Here is a 24,820-nt window from a genome sequence, read left to right on the forward strand (position 1 = left end):
GTCAGAATTGCATTTGATGAGCCCTAACCCAGAAGTCGTGATACAGGCTGCAGAAATGCTTCTCTGCCTACCCACGTGAGCAGTCACATTGTGGTTTCATTTAAGAAAAGGAAGGGAATCCATCTGAATTTAATTATTTTTAGTTTAAAAAAGGCTTTTCTGCATCTCATTTCGAATAACCTTGTCCCAGAGATCTGTGTTCTGCCTGTGCATTTCCTCAAATACAGTTCCCTGAAAGGAAGAAATAATTAATTCTGAATGTACAGACAACACAGCCTTCTCTAATTTAGAGAGAGCGAGAGAGAGAGAGAGAGAGAGAGAAAAGTTTTCTTTCTGAGAGGACAGGCCACAATGCTTTCTGGAAAATTACTCCCCTCCCTCTATTTAAGGAAAGGGGAAAAAAAAAGAAAGAGGGAAAAAGCAACAAGAAAAAGAGATGAAACAGCTGCCTGTTGACTGATGTTGAAGTCTCGCCTTTTCTCCTTCCTGTTTGGACTCGGGAACATTAGCTGGAATTCCTCTGTGTGTGAGTATATGTGTGTGTGCGTGCGTGTGTGTGTATGCGTGTGTGAGGGTGACAGCAGTTCAAACGCTATCAAGGCTACACCCCTCCTTTCTTCTCTCTCTCTCTCTATCTTGCCTTCCCTCCCTCTCTCTGTCCATCCCAGTCTCCGCCTCTGGAATGTGACGTTCCAGGAGGGCCTCCCCCTCCCAGGACTTGCAGCAGAGGGGGTTTGCAGAGGGAGAATCTGGGGAGGCGGCGGGACAATTAAAGCTGCTGATCTCTGAAGGGAAGGGGAGGAGGGATTTGGGCTGACGGACGGGGGTGTCAGTTTTCGTTTTGATCCCCGAAACGAGGTGCCGCCGCTGCAAGGGCTACTTGAGAGCGAGCCCTGAGCATTCTGCTCTCTCTCTGGATCAGACGGACCAGAGGACGCACTCCTGTGCTTCACTGCACTTCACAGTGGATATATGCACCTGCCTGTTTTTTACTCAACCCAGAGAAAACTTTTCCTCTCTTCTTTTATCTTTTTCTAGACTGATGTCAGTGATTTGTCAACACCACCTTTAAGCCTATGTAATGAACAACTCTGAGAGTTTTTTTATGTCCTTTTTGAAAGTTCCCCTCCATTGATATACTTCAGGACTGCTGGAATTTAAACCAACTGTGGAATTTATCATTCAACCTTTGAGGACCTGAATTGCATTTTGGATGTGCTTTTTCCAGGAGTGTGAGCCAAGGGAACCTTTTCAGATTTAGGAAAAAAGAGAACGTTCAATTTAAAGCAGCTGCCCTTGGTGCTCAGTCTCGGCAGCCGTTGGTCTGACGGGTTCCCTGAGGAGGACAGCGGTGCCTGAGCGTGCTGGAAGATGAAGAGGAGCGTAGCGGTGCTGTGTGCAGCCGTCACGCTGCTGCTGCTGTGCTGTGCGCTAGCATGCGCTGCCGGCACAAGCTCCAAAACTGCGCTGGCGGGCCCCGGAGCCGCGAGGGCCCAGGGAGGGCAAGGCAGGGGCCCCGTGCCACGACGAAGAGAGGAGGAGCCACGCGAGGGTCGGAGAGAAGAGGGGCTCATGGATGATCCCAATGTAGAAGGAGGTGCAGTCAAGCCCAAACCAAAGGTCAAGAAGTCCCCAGAGGAGGTGTTAGCAGGTAATAACAGAAGCAGAAAATTTATTTAAAAATATGTATATTTGTAGTATTTATATTTGTATATTAAAAGACTTCTGTCATAATGTAGGCAGCCAAAGCAAAAGAAAACACTTCTCTAGTGTGTAAGGTGGACAGAATGTAGGTGGAGAACAGACAGCCGTTTGTTTGGTCATATTGAGTGAGTGGAGAAATTACACGTGTTTTCAAAATCCTCATTTCATAATGCCAGGGAAGACATCACTTGGAAACTGTTTGGATCTGAGGCCTATGTATGCTCACTTGAAAAAGCCACCCATGGTCATCATGCATCACGTTGTGCAATCCCACAGTCCGGTACAGAAGTGTAACTGTGCCAGTGCTGACTGCAGCACAGGTTTACACATTACTGATACCCAGAAGGAGGGAGAGGTGCAGTTGGCAGGACATGTGTTTGGGTCATTGCGCTCTGGGAAGTTGGGCATCTATGCAGTATTGAATGAATAGCTCAGGCTCAGTTGGTGGACTCCAGATTGCAAAAACAAATGAATGAATAAATGAATACTTGAAACAAAGAATAGCCTACACTCTCACAAGTTAACAGAAGATGTTGCACTGATGAGACAGATTGCAATAGAAGGGGGCATTGATACAGATGAACTGGTGACAGCACGGGTGGCAGTGTAGTATAATATTCAGGGAACTGGGCTGGTAACCTGAAGGTTGCAGGTTTGATTCCCAGGTACCACACTGCTGTCATACCCCTGAGAAGGTACTTAACCCGAATTGCTTCAGTAACTATCCATCTGTATAAATTGATACTATGTTGAAATGCAATGCAAGTCACTTTGTGAAAGAGCATCTGATGCTTGTAATGTAATGTAGGGTAATTACCTGTTTGCTAGAGTGGTTTTCTCTAGTGTAGGCTGTACTGTAGTGAATGTGGTATTCTAAATGATGGAGGGAGGAAAGAGTTCAGCAGTGTAGGAGTAAACAACAAACCCAGCTGCCCCTCGCCACTAGCCCAGAGATAAGCGGGTTTCCTCTTTCCTACACCCCCCTCCTCTTTATGCCTCTTTTTCCAGTCGCAGTGAAACAGCAGAGCTCTCTGCGGTCAAACACGTGCGGGCGAGCCAGGCAAAAGAGGACTGAAAGTTTGGGGTTAAAAATTCCTCCCGCCCGTCTGCGTGTTCCCAAAAGCCCCTGATTTAAGATGCCTTTCGGCATCAAGACGTGACTAGCACTTTCATTACTGTGTTTTTCTCTGTCTGCGTGTTTTCCTTGCCTTTTTTGCAGAGATGTTTTTAATTGTGGAAAATTTATGGGGGTTTCTTTTTTCATCTCAGTGGAAAAAGTGTGCATGGCTGAATGGCAGACAAAAGAACAGAAAGGTTCAGTCAGGGCATTTTAGTGAGTAACATATCTGCAGACATGATGAGTTTATCTCCAAGCAAACATCTGTGGGATTATCTCAGTCTCTAGGGTCAGCTCTTCTGAGAACAGCCTCAAACAGCCGATTTCCGAAACTATGTATTTTGTAACTCAGTTGGAGATTTACTAATGCATTCTAAAATGAAATGAAAGTGTTGTAATGCAATGTAAGTTTGTATTCGTCTTTGAAAACACTTAATTCCCCTTTCTTTTCTTTTTGACCTATTAAGTCAGCTATTGTAGAACAAAACAACAGTCCTAAGCCCTGGTCATGGAGAGCCACATAGTCTGCTTGTTTTTGTTGTTACTCAGCACTTAACTGATAAATCGAAACACTTAATTACAAACATTTGAAACAGCTGCAAATGTAAAGTTGAAAACAAAGACCAGCGGAAACTCTAGACCCTGTGTCTCTCCTGCAACCAAATTACATAACTAAAATTATCCAAGAGAATTGCTGTCACATGTGTGCTTATGTGGGTGTGTTTGCACTGTGGTGAGTGTGTGTGTGTTTTTTGCAGATGGTGCTCATTAGAACATCATCAAATAAGATGTTTGTGAGCAATTATAAGCAATTAGTTTAGCATCCACTCCTGTAAATACCCTCTGCAGTGCATGTGAATGGGACAGCAATTCCCTACGCAGCAGTGGCTGCTGTTTTGTTCATTATCGTTAGAACCCAGCCGGGATTCATTGTGTATTAATTAAAGTTAAAAGAACTTGAGTGACACAGCGCCCTGTGCATTGTGCATGAACATTACAATAAGTCTCTAAATGAGCTGCCGCCAAGAACTAATGTCCTTAGTTGTTACAAAGTTTCTGGGCTGCAAATTCACCACGGTTAATTAGAACTCAAGGGAAGAAAAAGTTTCCATGAAAATAAAGTCCCCTCGCACAGTTCTCTCTCTCACTCTCTCTCTCTCTCACACACACACACACACACACACACACACACGCACACACACAAAATCCTGCTATTAATCACTGATGTCATTAATCACACACAACTATGGAAAATGGAAAAGGCTGAAGCTGCAAATTTTTTAGAAAACCACAAATTACTGGAGCTGTGAAGGAATCAGGAAGGAAGCATAAGGGGGAGACAGAATGGCAAGTTTGATACAGAGTGTTATAAATGCTGGGCTCAATGGTATAGGATGGGCATGGAACCCATTGGAATCTCTTAGTCCAGGTTTATAGGAGGGAAAAACAAATTGTGTTTCTAATGCATTCTTGACTGATGTGGCACTGCTTCACCTCTTCAAATAGCTCCACAGTGAGTCATTCGGCACAAGGGGGGTTCAATCTGGGACACGAGTCAGCATGGCAGCCCAGGTGGAACACCAAGTGGACTTGTTGACCCTGGACTAGACCCTGATCCCAGAAATGAAGGGGAACACAGGGACGATATAGTGCAGTGAAAAAGTATTTGCCCCTTCTTGATTTCCTTTATTATTGCATATTTGTCACACTGAATGGTTTCAGATCTTCAGACAAAATTAAATATTACGCCGGGCACCCACCGCAAGCGTCGCGTAAGCGTCGCGTAAGCAGCACGGCCAAGCAGCACGGCGCGGCGCGTAGCGTGTCTCCACTGGTTCCGTAACTGGTAATAACAGTACTTCAACTACGCTTCAGTTACTCGCGTAATACGCGCGTAGTGCGCTCGCGGTCGATACGCGTGCGGTGGGTGTCCGGCTTTAGACTGAGTGAAACTGAGAAAACACAAAACATATTTTTAAAAGACTTTTTTTATAAGGCTTTGGGGCTCCACCAAACCACAGTGAGAGCCATTATCTCCAAATGGAGAACACTTGGAACAATGGTGAATCTTACCAGAAATGGTCTGCTTGTCAAAATTTCTCAAAGGTAGCAGCGATAACTCATCCAGGAAGTCACAAAAGATCCCTGAAGAACGTTCAAAGAACTGCAGGCCTCTATAGCCTCAGCTAAGGTCAGTGCTCAAGACTCCCACAATAAGAAAGAGACTGGGCAAAAGGGATTCATGGGAGAGTAGCAAGCCGGAAACCACTGCTAATCCAGAGAAACATAAATTCTCAAAAAAAGAAAAAAATTTGGGGATGATCCCCAAGCCTTTTTTGGATAATGTTTTATGGATAGGAGAGTCAAAAGTGGAACTTTTTGGACAACATGGCTCCTATTGCTGCTGGTAGTGTAATGGTTTGGGGATACTTTGCTGCCTTGAGACCTGAACAGCTTGTCATTATTTAAGGAACTATGAATTCTGCTCTGTACCCAAAAATTCATAAGAATGTCAAATCATCTGTCCATGAGCTGAAGCTGAAGTGTAATTGGGTTATGCAGCAAGATAATGATCCAAAACACAAAAGCAAGTTCTGAATGATTGAAAATAAACTAAAGTTTTGGAGTGGGCTATTCAAAGTTCTGACTTGAGCCCAATGGAGATGCTGTTGCAGGACCTGAAACAAGTAGTTCATGCTTGAAAACCTACCAGTTTTTGCAAATGAAAACAGTTCCGCAAAACAGAGTGAGCTAAAGGTGGTGCAACTAGGTATTAAGTTTAAGGGGGAGATTGCTTTTTCACATGGGTGATATGGGTGTTTGATAACTTTTTCATTATATAATTGAAATAATATTTTAAAAATTTGTTCTGTGTTTCCTTTTGTTCCTTTTGTCTAATATTACATTTTGTCTCTAAAGATCTGAAATCATTCAGTGTGACAAATACAATAATAGAGGAAATCAGGAAGGGGAAAATTCTTTTTCACAACATTGTATACATTGTATATAGCTGAATGACCCACAAGTGAAAGCATGTGTGGATGCTCCACAACGGCAGTTGTGTTAATGAACACTGAGGCATGTTTAGGTAACATTGTTTGGTTTAAGGAAAGGTCTACTTCAGTGAAGTTGAAATCTGAGCAACGTGTTTTTGAGGTCATTTTTGGATTAGATGTTTTTTTTGGATGGGGTTATCTTTGAGTGAGGTTATGTTTTGGCTAAGATTGTATTTTGGTGTGGTTGTGCTTGGACAAGGTTATGGTTATATTATTTTTGGGTGAGATTGTGTTTGATTAAGGTTATTTTTAGGTGTGGTTGTGTTTGATTAAGGTTATGTTTGGGTGAGGTTGTGTTTGATTAAGGTTAAGTTTGAGCGTGGTTGTGTTTGATTAAGGTTATGTTTGGGTGTGGTTGTGATTGATTCAGGATATATTTGGGCGTGGTTGTGTTTGATTAAGGTTAAGCATGGGCATGGTTGTGTTTGATTAAGGTTATGTTTTGGTGTGGTCGCGTTTGATTAAAGGTTATGTTTGGGTAAGATTGTGTGGCAGGCACATGCTCAGGTATGCCAAACTGTGGCTGAGCCCCTTGCAATTGCAATTCCTGCTCGTCGTCCACAATCGCAATCTCTGCCACCTCCTATTACGGTTCAGCATATGTGCCACAAAAAGGCTGTGCACGGCCCTGTTGAGTAGTGACGTTATGTCTGGGTGAGGTTTAGCCAGCCTGAGGCAGTAGAAGATTAATGTCTGGTCTTTCAGAGCGCTTTGGTTGATTTTCTCATCTGAAGTGCCCTCCAGCAGGCAAACACACCAGCCTCGACCCTCCATGCTATCACTTCTTCCTAGCACTAACACCTAATTAGATTAAACTTTTTTGTTTTCAGAACCTGTTCTTTGTTTTTGTCTATAAAGTAAAGTAAAGGAAGAAAGTAAATGTGTAGAACAATATATGTTTTAATTTGTATACACAACTGTATATACCATATTTTTCATGTACAGTATACATTTCATTTCATCATATGTGACTTCACTGCCATGGAAGTCTGCTGAGGCTTGTCGTTCCCTGAGCCCACCATAACTTTGCTTCAACAACCACAGACACATTTGCCTCTGTCTAGCCTCAGAAATATGCCAGACACACCTCAAAACAAATCAAATAAAGTCTAAACTAGTCTGGGTGTGCTTCATCCACATGCTGTGTGTCCAGGCTGAAGTAATTTGTTTTGCTCTGGGCCTTTGCAGACTTGTTTAAAAAGGTGAGAATTCATTCTAACCTCTATGGCTCTTTGTCCTTAGCTTTGGGGAAAACTTTTAAGCAAGTGTCATTTTTTTGAACTACTATTCCTACAAGTTGTCTGACATCATTTCAGTGTGTCAAAGTTGTCATAATGAATAAAACTTGAAATAAAGAAGTCGGGGGGGGGGGGGGGGGGGGGGGGGGGGGTAGACTGACTTTTGATGTTCCTTTAGTGAACACATATAACCTTTGACCATTACATAAAATGAATACTTTCTATATACCATGCCAACTTACCTCAGACCCCCTCCCAAAAAAGGATAAAACTCAACACATTGCACTCAACCCGAACATGTCTCCATCTCTTCATCATCTGCCACACAACATAGCCCCTAGCTGCGCATCCGAGTTCTGAGTTCTTCAGTACCACCCAGGCTCGGAATGGCCAGTGTTGCTGCTGGGCTTTGACAAAGCCTGCTAGGCCTTTGGCCCCGGTGAGGGCTTTGGTCTCCTTTCCTCAGAAAGCATATTTTAGCAACATGGGTTCTCCAATCATTCAAATAACACATATTTGAATTAGAATTTTAGTGTGCTAATGAATCAAGATGTGAGCTAGAAATAAATATCTAACACACTATGTCTCAGGAGAATTTCACATTGCTTATGCATTTCAATGTCTGACACTCTCCTCAGGGGTGATTTTCAAGCCTGTCATGGCAACAAAAACATTGTGTTTGCCATAAGAGCAGTACGTTGAAGATCATCGGAGGAGGATAGTGAAAAATCTTTGATAAATCATCAAACTATAAAACAGAGATGAGCATAAAACGAAAGTATACAACCAAATTGCCTTGCCCTACATATGCTAAATAGCTCAAAGGCTCTGTGTTCTTCAGTTCTCCTCATTCTTCCGGTTAATCTTTTTTAAGTTGTCCTGGTAAGGAATTATTTTCATACGAATGTCCTGATTATTGAACACTGATATATTTACAATAGCTGGGCCAAAGAGCACCTGGTGATACTATTCTTTTATTCCAAAGCTGTGATGTGCATCTGTATGCATACAATATGGTACAATATAAAGATCATTAATTGAAATGTTACTGTCTTATAGCACAGTTAACAGGAAAATAATTTGTGTTAAATTAATTCTGATATGTCTGTTATGTCGACTCTAACAGCGTTTAAACCATGTTTATACATGTCCATTAGGTATAATATGAACTCTGTTTGAGTTCAAAGAGCTCTATCTACCATAGTTGATTTTATACTGAACCTTATACCTAACCATGAACCATGTGTTAGAACACCATAACATAGTTCAATGTGGACATTTTTGAAAACTTGAGAGTGTTTACACAAAATTTTTATATATTGCAATAATTTGTATATTTACCCATATCATATATTTTCAGTATATTCAGTTTTCACATGGAAATAAGTGACATCAAATTTGTGTTTTGTTTCCCTTTAAGCTGTAGCTTTCCAATGTGCATCTTTATAAAGTACCTACACTCTTAGTAAGGGGGTTCTGAAAAGGTTATTTGGCTTGTCTCCACAGAGGAATGCTTTTTAGCTGTTTATGAAACCCTCTATGGTAGGTATGAAAAGTGTGAAAGCTACCAGATTTTACCTAACAAAGAACCCTTGAACTAGATGTGGCTCCTCTTTGGAGACACAGAGGAGCCTTTTCCAACCCTGTCTGGTGATAGTGTACTTCAACAGCTATGATTGACTATCCCCTCAAGGGGAAGTTTCTAGAGCCAGACAAGGCGTGCCTTCTTTAAAATGTGCACTTTCAGAGAGAGCATCTTTCATTGGGCCTTCAGCCAACTCAGTTCCACTGATGACAGATAAATCATGATGCATTGATTGGATTGCTCAATGCCATACTCTCCCCCCCCCCCCCCACACCACTCCTCTCCTCTTGGATTCCTGGGTAGTGATTCATTTTATCAAGTTGTGCCCACAAAATCTTGCAACATGGAGCTTTGCTCTGTCCTGAAAGCAGCAGGAGCAGCTCAATGTCTCAGGTAGATTCTCAGGAGCACTTCCTTAAAGGCTATAGATTCCCTGGGTTCACAGGTCTGCAGGTTTATCTCTTAATCACGTTTTAGCAATGTTTGAATGATTGATGTGTTTTTCCTGCTGTTCCTTTCTTAACCACTCTCATTCCCACCCCCCCCCACACCTCCACTCACAACCCCACCCTCTACCTTCGCCGATTCCCAGCCAAAGCCAAGAAAGCAGCCGAGAAGGAGGCCAAGGCTAAGAAGCAGAAGGCCCCCAAGCCCACAAAGAAACCAAAGCCACCAAAGCCGACCAAAAAACCCAAGCCACCAAAACCAACCAAGAAGCCCAAGGCCCCCAAGACCACCAAGGCAACCAAGAAGGTGACTGAGCAACCAGAGGAGGCTGAGGTGACCGAGCAACCAAAGGAGGACAAGCAGCCCAAGAAGAGACCCCTGACCAGACAGACTAGCCTGGAGGAGGAGGAGGAGCGGCTTCTAATCGAGCTGGGCTGGGACAAGCGTATGTACTACCCCTTTTACAACATCCACCCCTACATCCAATACTGTACCCTGTACCCCTCTACAACCTCTAGCTCTCCACTTGTCTACTCCCTCCACCTGTCATACTACTCCTGTACCCTTACCCTCCACCCCATACCACTCCACTCCCTCTATTTCTTTACCCCTCTCTTCCCTTCACCGTTCTACCTGCCTGTCATACATAAACACTGTCTTAACGAGTGTTTGAGTCTTGTAATGAGACTTCAAATCTTATTTTAACTTGTTTTAAGTTACTGTTTGCTCGGCAAGTGAAAGTTTCTTTTGGCAAATCTGTCTCACCTCATTCATTATATTTTTGCATTATTTAACAAAAAAGTCATAAAAATAAAATTTTAAGTCTAAATATAAGCCTTTTAGTAGCAGACAAGTTGAAAATGATCTACTTGCATTGAGCTGCAGATTGCTGTGCAAATACACATATACTGTAAAGTAGTTGGCTCCAAATACACAGTCACTGTGATCCCAGTGTGTGCCACAAGTGGTCTTTTCTATAAATTGTTGTATATTCATAGTGCACACATAGAAATACTAACACTTTCCAAGTCAATAACCTGTTTGGACAGACCGTGGGGAACACAGGAGTCATAGCAAATGCTGACATGTGAACCTGTTAACGGGTCACATGTGAATGTAAGCCAGAAGCCTTTGATTGTTTGTGACATATATTGCTTTGTCTCATTAGTGATCCCCACAGTTGCACAAAAAGAACCAGAGGAGAAACCCGTTTATCCAGAGAAACCATTTCACTCAGAGCCAGGTAAGCGCCTCCACAGTGTTCCATCCAACTTAAGTGCATGGCTGTTGTGTGGGTAGTTGTGCAGATGCAGAAGGAAACTAGATCCTTTCCATTCCTAATGCGACAGAGTGGAATATAGTGATCAGTGTTCCAAATTCAGACAGGTTCCAGAACCACAAGGCTGTACATTCTCATCTAATTCTCACTTTCATTTCAGTTTTTGCTTTCTGATTCCCATTTCCCAATTCTGATTCCAATTCCAATTTTAAAAATCGATATAAATCACTTGATAGACAGTTCAACGGTTTATCCTCACCCCAGGTGCCTTTTGCAGATATGTTTTAATTAATATTTGCTTATAAAACTGTATTGGGAAACCGAATGGGTTCTCCATTTTGGCTCCCAATGACATATACTTCAGGACATGGTCACCAAGATGGTTGCCAGATTGTGTTATCATCATACCCATAGTAGTGAGGTGAAAAGGATTGTTTTGAAGAGGCAAGGAGCTTACTGCATATAGGAGTTGCTCTCTGGTGTCCCACATCACAGAAGGGTAAAATTATCATACAGTACCACCAAAGACTAGGCCCTTTTGCAAGGTGGACTATCAGGCTACAATACTGTTTTGACCAGTGCCACCCCCATGACATATTCAGTTGCTAAATTAGTAACATATGGTGTGCAAAATGTTTAAATCAGTGGTGGAAATGGTGATAAACGTATATGAATGCCTCATTTTGCTTTCCTGAATACCAAAGCTCAAAGTCACTCCAGCAAGTTTATTTGGCGCTGTCATTATTACCCATGGTGCTGTTGTTCAAGGCTTCTTGTTTTTTTTGCAGTGGAGCCAACACAACCAGGGACTGTGACCAAGAAGCTGAAATCTGAAGAGGAACGTGACTACTGGGATGCAAAATGTATGTTTTAAGCTTAAACTTTATGAAAAGGAAGGACCTCTACAGCAGTGGCCCTTAATCCCTGTCATGGAGAGATACTGGGTCAAACAAAAAAAAAACAAACAATAAACTGCAGCTCTTTGGGTCCAGGGTTAGGGACCTTTGTTTGCAGCTATAAGGTCTTCAACTGCACATGCAATGAGAGGGCATGGTGCTGTAAGACAAAGGCTATGCAGCCATTTCACAGTGTCCCGTTTTCCCTTCTGACAGATGAAGTGCCAGAACCCTTCCCTGATTACAAGGAGGCCTTCCCCACAGAGAAGGGGCACCACCCTGCCCCAGGTGAGTGGCATTGTGGGTAAGGGGTAGGAGGGGCGGGGGTTGTTAGAGGGCAGTGATGAGTGATGGGGTTTGGCTTTTCTCTTGGAACATCATAATTTGAGGGAAGGGTTAGGGTTAGCTAACCTCATGGATTGCAGGCAGCTTTCTAATTGGGATTACAGTGCAAACCCCGTTCACAAAACTGGCAAAAGCACATTTGGGGGGAAGAGGGGATGATTTGGCGGTGAGGGAGCTCCAAGGTCACATTTTAGGGGAATTTTTGCCTGCCTGGGAGATGAGGTGGGCGGTCTCATCAAGCTGCTGATATGCTCACGGGAAAAAACTGCAGGTGTAATCACAGAGCAGGCAGCTGACAATGGCACAGCTGGGATGGAGCCACTGAGGCGGGCTGGAATGAAGGCCACATGCTGTGGTGGACTGAGCCAAGAAGCTGCTGTATACTTCCCTGCTGTATGACACTCTGGGATAAATAAGTTACTGGGGGACTGAGGAGAGGGGCCTCCACAGGCTGCAAATTGAACACAGAGAGAGAAATGCGGAGTCACACAGGTGACGTGATTTGTGATTGTTATACTGGAGAATATTCAGACTTGGTGGATGAAGCCTAGTCTATTAGAATGAGCCATTGTTATGAACTAGCACTGAACAACTGAGGGCTGATGTGTGCGATCGTATATGTTCATACAAAAATGAGCTTAATTTTCAAAACAAGTATGCACTACTGCTGGTTCATGATGAATACGTGTACTGTCTATTGGTCAGAAATATAAAATAAAAGACTGGGTTTATCAAACAGTAAATGGCAGAAATTGACACCAAATCCCCAAACAGTTTGGCCCTTGTTACACACTTTCAGTATCTCCAGTCAAATCATTCAAATATGATGGTAGTGGAGTGCAGCACTTTTTGTGTTGGGTTGATGATGAATTAGTTGTGTTTCGGATATGCCGGCCTTCTGCTGTTCTGAAAATGTAGCATCCTTGGAAGCCAACAGTATGAAGTGGATATTTTCTGTGTCACATATGTATAGTTGATTCTTCCATTTCTTCCGGCACAGTTGCCGGTTTGTCTCTTCTTTGATGTTACGTTTGCTCTCATAAATCTATTGAATGCAACGAATGTACATGTAAGTGACTTTTAACAAGAGCATCTTCAAAATGAATGGCTGCACATCGATCTACAATTTTTGGCACAAATTATTCTAACACTTTTTGGTTTTATCTAGAGGGGACAACAGCTCCACCCTATATTGGCCCATGGTATGAAGAATATGATTATGGTGACAGTATGTACCTCACTCTGTGTCCATACTACAACACACACACACACAGACACACACGCAGTATAGTCTCAATGATAACAATAACCCAGATAGCAAGTGACTCTGGGCTAGATCTGTACTGATTCTGGCCCAAAGTCACCACTGCCAGATCAAAATCTGCGCAGATCCAGCCAGGAGCTGCTTGCTATCTGGGAAGCTATGAATATAATTATTGCTATATTAACATAGAAATTTTTTTTTGTTGGCATTAGTTGGATAATCTAGGTAATTTCAATAATAAATCATGAACATAATAAAATAAATGGTGCAATATAGGTGCATGCTGAGGTTGAGTCACACCATGCATGGGATGAGCGCTGAACATTCTGTATCTGCACCTGGACCAATCATGGCTCTCTGTTTCCACAGTCACTGAAAAGAAGCTTGAAGAAGAGAGAGAACGGGCAAGAAAAGAGAAAGAGGAAAGAGGTATGGATCCTTTATTTAGTTAATATTCTACAATAACTGAATTACAGAGTAACTTTATCCTATAAAAAACTAAATGGGCCTAATTGTGTTGTAATAAAGCCACTCCAACCTCTAATTTACTGCATCTGTTATATGAATTCAAAGGAACATTGCCCACTTATTTGGCTTGGCTGCTACACATTCTCTTCTCTAACTTAGTTTGGCAAGTTAGCTTTGTTGCTGAACTCACCAAACTGTGTTTGTGCAGACAATTGTTTGTCAAAATTAAGGAAAAAACATCGGTTGAATCCAAGCTTCAGACTCCTTTAACTAGTCTGACTGTACACTTTATAGATCTATCTACTTATCTATTAAACACCAAATCAGCATTGGTAAGTAGGTTTGTTTGTTTTATTATTTGAGAAGGAAAGACTTGAATAAAAGAAAATGATCTGCTGTTGGAGTTCCTCCCTCTTTCTCAGAGGCCTTTAGTACAGCAGGAAATGTTTGAGATGCAAGTGAATCATACCATGCTGTGCCCACATGTCACAGCAATGTGATGTGAGAGCTACACTGTTTGGACTTGGACAGAGAACAAAAGTGAAAACACTGTCAAATAGCGGGAAATAATGACAGTGCGTTAGTGCGATTGAGGAGTGGAAGGCCAGAGGGAGCACGCTGGAATGTGGACGGATGAAAACATTTTAAAAGCTGCAGGAGTGGGAGAAAAGAAAAGAGAGAGGAAGTGAGAGTCAGGGTGAGAAGTGTGTGTTAGAGAGAAAGAGGTAAGGAGGGAATACAGGATGTGTTTTAAAGTTTATGATTTGCGTGTGCATGTGTGTATGAGAGAGGGAGTGTGTGAGAAAACAGAGGGAGATATTAAATCAGATGAGTGAGGGAAAGAGGGAATGAGGGAGGCCAGGCAATTCTTGAGAGAGCATTGCCTGGCTTTAATTAAATATAAGAACTTGTCCAGAGTTACATAAGAAGAGATAGAGAGAGTGTGTGTGTGAGAGAGATAGAGAGAGAGAGAGGCAGAGAGAGAAAGAGAAGGAGAGACAGCAGCTGGTGCCACGTGTTGCTTCCTCATATTGTTCGGTTAGAGACAGATAGAACACTCCCCCTCCGCTCTCACTATCACATAGGGTTCCCCTCATGGAGCTCAGAGCAGCCCCCGTTTTTGGGGATATGCCATTCCTTCAGTGTGATGCACAGGAAATGAGGTCAGAAACCATATACTGCGAAAAACAGTCCAGATCTACATGTGTGTGCCAGATGCAACCTCTGTTTTGTCACGTGAAACGGTGTATGCAGACAGAAATATATCACTGCCATGCAGCTAGTCCCGTATGTCATGAACAATCCCACCTTCACTTTTGAAGACTGTTATCGGGTCCTTTTCAAGGCTGCGCTGCTAACTCACAGCACTCATGTCATGCAGTAAATGGTTCAGTCTTCCTCATCTGTCCATTTAAGGAAGGCCCAACCAGTTCTCAACTGTTGTGTGTGAGGGCACAAAAAATACACAACCCAATTTTTTGTCAGCATATTTTTGCTTCGTTTTTTTTTTTTGCCATTCTGTTACATTCACACAAAGATACACACATCATCATCATCAAGGCAGTCCATTGTTTGCTGATGAGGGTAAGCAGGTGCTCAGTAGGGTGGGGGTGCGTGGTAGGGGAGGGAGGTGTGGGTTTAGGGTCCCCCTGCTGCAGTTGATGCCATTTGATGTGGTTGTGAAGCTAAGAGTGGGTTAAATTTGAACTTCTCGCTGACAGCTGTGCTCGAGCACGTGGACTGAAATATTTTCCTCCTGTTGCTTTTTACAGCTGAGAAACAAAAGAAGATGTGGGAGGAGGAAGAGAAAGCCAGAGAGAAACAGACCCCAGTCTTTACGGAGCCAAAGAGTAAGAGCCAAGCCTTTTCATCATACGCTGACTCCAAACGCCACCTCATGAGAGACATAAGGATGTGTCTGAAACATTCATCATGATGTTCAAAGAAATTTTTATCAGTATGGGGCTTTAACAACTTTTATCCTGTTTCTCCTCCTGAATTGAAATGGAATATGTTTTGTTTAGACCCTAGGCTTTTAGCCAGAGGTCAGAGAAGGTACTGTAGGAGCACAATATACCCCCCCCCCCCACCCCCAGTCCACAATAGTAATCTCTTACTCCTCAAGGCAGAGGGAACTATTACCTGCCTCTGACCTCCAAAGTTGAATTAAAGTGGCACACTTACAATATAGATTGCAGTTGCTGACCTCTGCTTCTCGATAGGTACAAGCTTCTTCCAGAAGGGGCTCTGAGTCACTGTAGGTTTCACTGTAGAAACGCTCTATTGTTCCCAGCTGTGCTGTGTATTCCAGCTGGAAATACAAAGGAAATCGCAGAGTCATCAGGGAATTTTTTTGGAAGAGGTGCTATTTTTGTCCAGACCTATCATTGATACTTGAGCCATGGTGATGCTGCAATATTTCCTCAAGATATCTGAAGAGAGGAATCTCTATATTTACAATTTCCAAATTAACCACTTAGCAGATGCTTTTAGCCTAACAACTTACAGAAGTGCATTTATCATGGCTAGAAAACCACCAATAAAGCTTGAGGTGAGTAATGTGAAAATCAAATCAATTCTACAGTAGAGATGAATGCCCCAAATAAAGAGACTGGTTTGGTTTAAAGAAACATTAATTGGGGTCTGAAAAGAAACAGCTGAAGATTGCAGCCAGGCTGGTCTTCCCAGGCCACTTTCAGAAGCTCTGAGACAGAAAGCAGGTTTCACTGCAAGGATGAGAGCTCTTTTCCACAATCACTGGACTTCTGCTGTACATGAGGGGAAACAGAGATAGGAAGAGACAGCGATTTTAATAATACTTTTTTTCGGACATTCTTCAGGAACAGAATTTACATAAACTATATGCAAAAACCAACAAAAACAAGCCCAAACAACCCCTGTCCCCCAGTAGATTCAACCACCCAATTCAGACCCAATTCTGAGGGTAAGGAGGTCCCATCACTGGGGTAAACTGAGCACAAAACCTTCCCCAGTCCCCACACCTCCATAAAACATGCTAAATTGTCCAGTATGTGGTAAGCATGCCTGAGCAGCCAGCATCCCCAACATCATATTCTTGGGATCCACTGACCCCAGCTTCCAGGCATGATTTTCCCTTGTTTTCCAAATGACTAACTTTGCTAACCCAGACAAATAGTACGAGAGAGAGAGAGAGAGAGAGAGAGAGAGAGTGTGTGTGTGTGTGTGTGGAGGGGGGGTGCAGCTGAGGTTTGGCAGGGACTGCTTCGTCTTTGGCTCGAGTGAACCCTTGGCTCTTCTTTCCCTCTGAACGTCCACAGTGGAAGTAAACATTGTAAACCTGAACACAGCTTAACACCTCGAATGTTCTCAGCTACTCTAACAAGCTTTGGATATCTGTGAGACCCATTTTCTTGCCTTTGTGGGCTCATATAAAGGGAAAGAATAATCTGCTGACAAACTGTAGAGTCATGGCTCAGCAAAACCACTCATCTGCGGGAACATATTGGCTTCATTACAACTTTTGTCTTGTGGCCTTTGAAATGAATTTTTTACATGCTGAGTAAGTCAGTCAACATTTTATTTGTGAAAGCTAAGCTCAGCAATACTCCCTACCCTCATAATTATAACCAGATACACCCATCGCCCTCCTTTCCAAAAATATTAAAATACAAGCTTGCTGATTGGCTCATGCACTGTAGTGCGTAGACGAGCCTCACAACCTCGGATTGAATCCAGACCACGCCAGTGCTGACTTAGCAGTGGTGCTTAGCAGTAGTTTGTGCTGTGAAAAGAAGCAGGCTAGCAACACCACATGTTTTAGAGGGGAACTATGAATGGCTAAACTCTCTTGAATCAGCAGTGGGGTTTTGCACATTAACACAGATGCAGCTGCAGACCAAATTCCAAATTAGGGTCAGAATTGGACATGTTCAGCCCCCCACACAAAAACAAGTTTGTGATAAAGGTTATAAAGGTCAGACAACAGTGTCTCTCTCTCTCTCCTGCCCCCTCCTCCAGAGTGCCCCCCTCTTGGAATGGAGTCCCACCGTGTGGAGAACGACCAGCTCCTAGCCTCCTCCATGTCCCACCATGGCCTCAGCCCACAGAGAGGACGCCTGAATATGCAGGTGCAGACCCACACCCCCCTACATAGCCCCACCCACATGAACAGCTATACCCCTACCCACATACACAGCTATAGCCCCACCCACATACACAGCTATAGCCTCACCCCCATACACAGCTATAGCCCCACCCACATACACAGCTATAGCCACACCCCCATACACAGCTATAGCCCCATCTGGCCTTGTCATCAGCCTTACCCCCCAAAACATCTGACCGGCTCTCTCTGAGACTGATTCAGCTAGAAATTTCCCGCAGGGTTCGGACAAGGAAGACGACATATATGGGGGAGCCTGGTGCGCGGACACTGAGGAGAAGGACCACTGGTTCGAGGTGGATGCCCGACGGGAGGTGCAGTTCACTGGGGTCATTACCCAGGGCAGGGACTCCCAAATACAGTAAGGAACTCCCTGTTCCCCTCTGTCCAGGGCACAGTACAGCATGGCCCTTCTGATGATTTTCAGACCAAAGTGTTCGATTTTCACAGTAGAATGAATGAATGTACAATAATAACAATAATGATCGCAATGGTTTACACTTGTATAGTGCCTCAGAGGACCTCAAAGCAATTTCCAGTGAAGGGGAGCAAGGAAAATGTCATTCTTATGGATATGGAATATACAGAAAATAGATTGAAATAAAAAAATATTTGGATAATTAACACAATATTTCAGCTTGTACATATATTTTTTTTGTCCAGTGTTTTCCTACATAAAATGACAATATTCAAGTTGAGAAAACAATCTTTTGGCTCGTATGCTTTATTTTATAGAGCTTCTATCCTTGGTATATGAACTCAGATGGGATACTGGAGCAGGAAGAAGTGAGTTTTTAATGCTGATCGTGCTCTTGTGTCTGTGACACACCCTTTTCTCTCTCTGTTTTATCCAGTGATGATTTCGTCACCTCCTACTTTGTGGCCTTCAGCAACGACAGTCGTGACTGGACAGTTCTCCATGATGGATATGCTGAGTGGGTGAGTCTACAGAAGGAACACCCTCTCATTACAAATGCTTATTCAATTAGTTTCAATCAAAGGACGATGTATACAGCTCACACCCCAAGGATTTATCAGCCATGGAACAGTTTTACAATACCCTGATTTATGTAGTCCTCTGCGGTTTTTAATGCACATGACATCTTGATGTTACATTAATTAATGTACATGTGTATTGTTAATTATGAAATAAGCAAACTTAAAAAATGCATCTTCAGCCTCTGCTGCTATGTACAGTTTACCTTTTTGGACTCTCCTGAATTGACAAAAATTTTATTATTTACTTTTTAATGTGCATCTACTGTAATAGCAAAGATTAGAAGAATTGTGTGTGTGATGTTAGGAAGTACATAATGTGTACATACCTGTCAGTCACATTGCTATGGGGTTCAATAACATCGCCCCATTGTCCCTGCCCCTGCCGTCTCCCCACAGCTCTTTTTTGGTAATGTGGACAAGGACACGCCCGTGATGTCCCAGCTTGCGGAGCCAGTGGTGGCGCGCTATATGCGCGTCCTGCCGCAGAGCTGGAACGGCAGCCTGTGCATGCGGCTGGAGTTCATGGCCTGTCAGCTGCCCAGTGAGTCCCCGCCCACATCAGAGTCCCGCCCACTGCTCCGCCCACCAACAGACCTGACACAGACCCACTAACAATCTGGACACATACTTCCTGTGGCTTTTACAACATATAAAGTGTCAGATACGAACAATAATAAAATTAATATGATTTGAATGGCGAATATGTTTACATTGAGTGAACAATTCTGCATGGATGGCTAGAATTATAATGACCCACCTGTAACTCCTCCTTCCTCAGATGAGTTCCATTCATTAATTTCCTCATAACCATGTACTCCTGTCCCTGCAGGCTTCTTTCAGACTGAAAATGAGGTCACGCCCATCGATGATTTAGACTTCAGGCACCACAACTACAAGGAGATGAGACAGGTGAGGGAGCCTATTCAGCCAAGAGCGTAGGGAATATCAGGAGGCAGTGCAGCCTGATGGATAGGGTTAGGCTTGTAACAAAGAGGTTGCACCCTTGAGCAAGTTACTTAACCAGAATTGCTTCAGAAAAGTTTCTAATTGTATAAACGGATTGCATGTGAAAGAAATTATAAGCTGACTATGCTTCAGTCTCCGCATGTGAAGTGTCCAATCTTGTCCAGAAGGGCTGGCTTTTGTACTTGCCCAGTATGAATAATGGGTCTAGTTATGGCTGAAATTCTGAGTCACAAGCGGGACTGCGCTAACCTTCACCTTCCATGTCTGGACACCCCAGCTGATGAAAGTGATCAACGAGGAGTGTCCCAACATCACCAGAATTTACAACATTGGCAAGAGCTTCCAGGGGCTGAAGATCTATGCCATGGAAATCTCTGACAACCCAGGAGAGCATGAGACAGGTGGCTGTTGTGAAAACATTGTGTCGTCAGCCCATTCAGACCATCGCTGACCTTCACTGCTGTTTCAGTTAACCTCAGGCGGCTTCTGAGCGACATTTCTCTCTCCGACAGGCGAACCTGAGTTCCGCTACACGGCCGGTCTCCATGGGAACGAGGCCTTGGGGCGGGAGCTGCTGTTGTTGCTCATGCAGTTCCTGTGTAAGGAGTACAAGGACGGCAATCCCAGAGTGCGCCGCCTGGTGAATGGAGTGCGCATCCACCTGGTTCCCTCGCTCAACCCTGACGCCTACGAGCTGGCCTACGAGATGGTCAGGGAGCCTGTCCTGTCTGTTTATACAAAATCACTGAGTGATGCATGGCTATATTTGTGAGCATGTGTATATCCATATACTTGTGCACATTTTTGTGTTTTTTATGGTACATACTTTTGTTGTATATTATGTATCTGTGCATTTTTGTGTAAGAGCATCCATGTATGTATATACAGTATGTGTATTTGTCTTTGTGTGAGTTATGGGTTATCAAACCTTTTCTGTCCACTAGGGTTCTGAATTGGGGAACTGGGCCTTAGGTCACTGGACAGAAGAAGGATACGACATCTTCCAGAACTTTCCTGACCTCAACAGCATCCTTTGGGGGGCAGAGGACAGAGGCTGGGTGCCACGCATTGTCCCCAATCACCACATTCCCATCCCAGAGAACTTCCTGTCACTAAACAGCTCGGTGAGTCAGCCCACAGAGGGGTGAGATGGACCTTGGATGCATTTAGGCTTTCTATACAAAGCTCCATTGGTCTGGTATAGAGTTGTGTCAGCAGATACAGGGTCGGTGTTAGGGAGAATGGTTTGTTCAGCGCTGCCCAAAATGACTGTGTCATGAAAGGGACTTTTCTTTAAGTCTTGAAAATAGACCCATAGACCACATGGCTCAGCATCTCTTCACACAACATTTTCTGGGTGCTTTTCACAATGATTCGGTCCAACTAATTATTCACAGGTCTATTTTGAAAACCAGTTTCCATTCAGCTGCTATGGAATATATTTCATGGCCAGACAAATAAATATTTGTTTAGTATTCTGTTTTCAGAGAAATGAGCAAGCTGTAATTTCCATTGGCTGAAAATTGAGGCAAAGTATTTAAATCATTGAGCAGTACATTAAAACGCCTGCATGCATGTAATATACTTAGACAGGGAATTTAGTTTTGTGTGCGTGTGCTAGTGTGTGTCTCTGTGTATGTGTCACAGGTTGCTGTTGAGACCAGAGCCATCATTACCTGGATGGAGAGGAACCCCTTCGTCCTTGGGGCCAACTTGCAGGGGGGGGAGAAGGTGGTGGCATACCCCTTTGACATGCAGCGTCCACCTAGGGCCGTGGTGGACACCCGGGGGGGGCGGCGCCGGGGCCGCCAGGAGGAGGAGTACGAATTAAACGAGGAGACGTGGGCACGGATCCAGTGGCAAAACCAGGGCGAGCTGCGGGAGACGCCTGATGAGGCCATGTTTCGCTGGCTGGCCACGTCCTACGCCTTCAGCCACCTCACCATGACTGAGACCTACCGTGGAGCCTGCCACACTGATGACATCACTGGCGGCCAGGGCATCATCAACCGTGCCAGTTGGAAGCCTGTTGTGGGCAGTGAGTTCAGACAGAGCAGAATCGATAGGCTGGGAGGCTCCTAGGTGGCTAATAGACTGCTTTTGGGGTTGAATCCTAGCTAATACACTGGAAAGACTTTGGTGGCAAACCCTGTTAATACACTGATTTGGGTGGCTAGTCCTGCTAACACACTGGTCTGGGTGGCTAGTCCAGCTAATGCATAAAATTTGAGAACAGGCTATTTTTCACATTGGCATATCATTTAGATTGGGCAAGGAGGGCCTTACCTGTTTGTGGATTTCCGGCTGATGTCTACGTTTGACATTCTGGCATTTTAGCTAAATTTGTATATTAGCTTATGAATGGCTGCTTGACTGTTCTTGTGTACTTACATTAAACTAGCATTGATGTATACAGCTAGTTAGCTACCTGAGCCAGGGAAATTATTGGGGAAAAAATCTGCATACACACTAGGCCTAAAGGACTGGAGTAGCCTACCCCTGGTTGATTCAGTCCTGGGTTTGATCACCTCAATGGTCTAGTGCAGGGGTGTCTAGTATTGTCTGAAAAGGACCAGTGTGGGTTCAGGTTTTTGTTTTAGTCAAGCACTAAGACACATGATTCTACTTATAACGTTTTTGATTGAAGATCACGATAGTTAATTAATAGTTATTTAGTTGAGTCGGGTGTGATGATACTGGGCTAGCACACAAAACCTGCACCCACACTGGCCTTTTTGTGCAAGATTGGACACCCCTGGGCTAATGAATGACTTGACAAGCTGTTGCTCCAAAAAATCTAAACTGTGGTGTCATTATCCTGCAGGCATGAATGACTTCAGTTACCTGCACACCAACTGCTTCGAGCTGTCCATCTTTGTCGGCTGTGACAAGTTCCCGCACGAGAGTGAGCTGGCACTGGAGTGGGAGAACAACCGGGAGGCCCTGCTGGGCTTCATAGAGCAGGTGAGAGGGAAAGGACATTAGCAGCTTCTTACCCACAAGCCCCTGGCCCTGGAACAGCTTCAAATTTAAATATCCACTTAGTTTTTACACGAGCACAGTATGATCTCCATAATCATATGAACAAAAGGAAATAGATATGCGTGCACCAGGTTGTGTGAAAGATGTATTTTGTTGGTGCTCATGGCTCATCATGAGGCCTCACTTCCTCTGCCAGGTGCATCGTGGGATCAAAGGTGTGGTGAAGGACATTGATGGGAACCCCATTGCGAACGCCACTGTGGCTGTGGAAGGGATCAGGCATGACGTCAAAACAGGTGAGTAACCCCTGGTTGGCTCTCTATCAGCGCCTGCTGCCATACATTTTGGCATCAGAGGTCTCTATGTTCTTCATAAGAAGACCTTTCATGTGCAGTTTTAACATGTTGTTCACAGGCACCCTCAATTAAGTCAGCAGGGGTCACTAGATAGTGATGAACAAGGACTGCTAACCAACTGAACCTTCCCATACCCTGGGTAACACAATTGCTATAGAGCTACCGGCCACAGTCAGCAATGGCACGGTCCAAATTCGATCTGAGATTGTGAGGCTCATCCATGCACCACAGCATGGTCCCTTAACCGAGGGAGCCATCTAGCGGCCCTATCGGTAAACCTTTTGGCGCGATGACAAATAAACGGTGACCTTAAACATGTGGCCTTAGTCACGTCGCAATGCTGCTTGTGTAACCGAGGATGCTGGTAAGGACACGCACATGGTTTTGGTGTGGTGATACCCGGTTGGTTACTGAGGGGTACAGATAAGGAAGGGGGATGTGCTCACTGTTTAGGCAGCGAGGTTGAATTGTCCTTCTGCTCCACAGCTGCTGCAGGGGATTACTGGCGTCTGCTGAACCCTGGGGAGTACCGGGTGACGGTGCGGGCAGAGGGCTACATGCCCCAGACCCGGCTGTGCATGGTGGGCTACGAGGCAGGGGCCACGCCCTGCAGCTTCTCCCTGACCAGGTCTAACTGGGACCGGATACGGCAGATCATGGCTATCAGCGGGAAGAAACCGATCCTAGTGAATCCCCAGAACCATGGCGACGGAAGCACCAGCACCAGCACCAGCACCAGCACAGGAAACGGTAACGGCAAGACTAGCGGCAACGGGGTCAGGACAGGCGTGAGAGTCGGAAGCGGGCTCAGTCCCCGCCAGGCCCGGCTTCGCCGCCTGAGAATCATGCGTCTTCGGCAGCAGCGGCTGAGAGCCAACCTCACCACGACTCCACCCACGACCACCATCACTACGACGACCACCACCACACCCCTCCCCACCACCACGCCTGAACCACTGCCTAAAACCACCACCTCCTGGTATGATTCCTGGTTCCCCGTGGAGGACACCCTCACTGAAACAGAAGCCACGCAAGAATACAACTTTGAGATCAACATAGAGGATTATGACTAGGTTCTCTAGTAAAACAGCACGCATTCACATAGATCAGTGAGTCTCAAAATGGCCACCTGAAAAGTCTTGTAAGGTGTCCTGCATCCACATCTTTGAGCTAAATACAACTCTTTTCCTGTCTGTCCACACACATGCGAGCACAAGGTCCCTTTAAAGAGCTCATAGGTGCAACTCTCTTTCTGCTGCGCAGAATAGCGGTCATGTACTTCCCGCGGTTTTAGACGGAGGCAAAAGTCCGCCTCTGAAGGATATAAGGGAAGCGGACTTTTAAAGGAGTTTAACAGAGGCCTAATCAATGAATGTAGTTCTTACACACAAACACAGCAGAGCTGATCGCAGGAGACTGGCCTGGAAACAGATAAAGAGGAACTCTTGAAATAAATTTGAAAATCCCATTTGAAATTTTTAAATTTACTAGTAAACTCATAGCAGTGCAAACAAACAAATAAACTAAAAATCTCTCATTTAAGTGGAAATGCATCACTCATTTTTTTTTGCTTCAGATTTCTTTTTTGTTGTATTTCTTTAGGCAGGAAATGCTACAAAAGACAACAATAGATGTGTTATTTTAATAAATAGAAAAGCAGTCATTTATTTTATTTACCCGTTTTTCTTGCTGTATTGTTAGCAAAAACTAACAAGGACAGACATCTCAAAAAGAACACCCTAACACTTGTTTCTCTGCAGTCACAGATTGGTTACAATAAAAAATTGTGAAAGTTCTGGGAGAGGAATTTCATAATTGATTGAATAAAGGCTTGTTTTGCTTTATGTGCTTTTGGTTAAGTCTGAAATTCATATTACACCAGGGGTCTCAAACTCCAGTCCTGGGGGGCTGCAACGTCTGCATGATTTTGTGGTTTCCTTTCAATCAACAGTCAATTCGGGCTTCGGAAACAAC

At 44.1% G+C, this 24,820-nt stretch overlaps 1 protein-coding gene across 1 annotated transcript; it reads left to right on the top strand.

Moving 5' to 3' along the window:
- Positions 1-760: 760 nt before the first annotated feature.
- On the top strand, positions 761-24,690 carry LOC118212895 (inactive carboxypeptidase-like protein X2). The gene is made up of 20 exons (XM_035391362.1): positions 761-1,651; positions 9,293-9,592; positions 10,316-10,390; positions 11,215-11,289; positions 11,539-11,610; positions 12,836-12,895; positions 13,301-13,360; positions 15,172-15,249; positions 17,399-17,508; positions 17,765-17,904; positions 18,398-18,482; positions 18,939-19,083; positions 19,372-19,451; positions 19,786-19,909; positions 20,021-20,217; positions 20,453-20,632; positions 21,156-21,546; positions 22,333-22,472; positions 22,687-22,786; positions 23,333-24,690. The coding sequence occupies exons 1-20, from the start codon at positions 1,372-1,374 to the stop codon at positions 23,917-23,919; spliced, it is 3,279 nt and encodes a 1,092-aa protein (XP_035247253.1). The 5' UTR covers positions 761-1,371; the 3' UTR covers positions 23,920-24,690.
- Positions 24,691-24,820: the final 130 nt, after the last annotated feature.

The sequence above is a fragment of the Anguilla anguilla genome, chromosome 14, assembly GCF_013347855.1.
Source record: "Anguilla anguilla isolate fAngAng1 chromosome 14, fAngAng1.pri, whole genome shotgun sequence".
Lineage (NCBI taxonomy): Eukaryota > Metazoa > Chordata > Actinopteri > Anguilliformes > Anguillidae > Anguilla > Anguilla anguilla.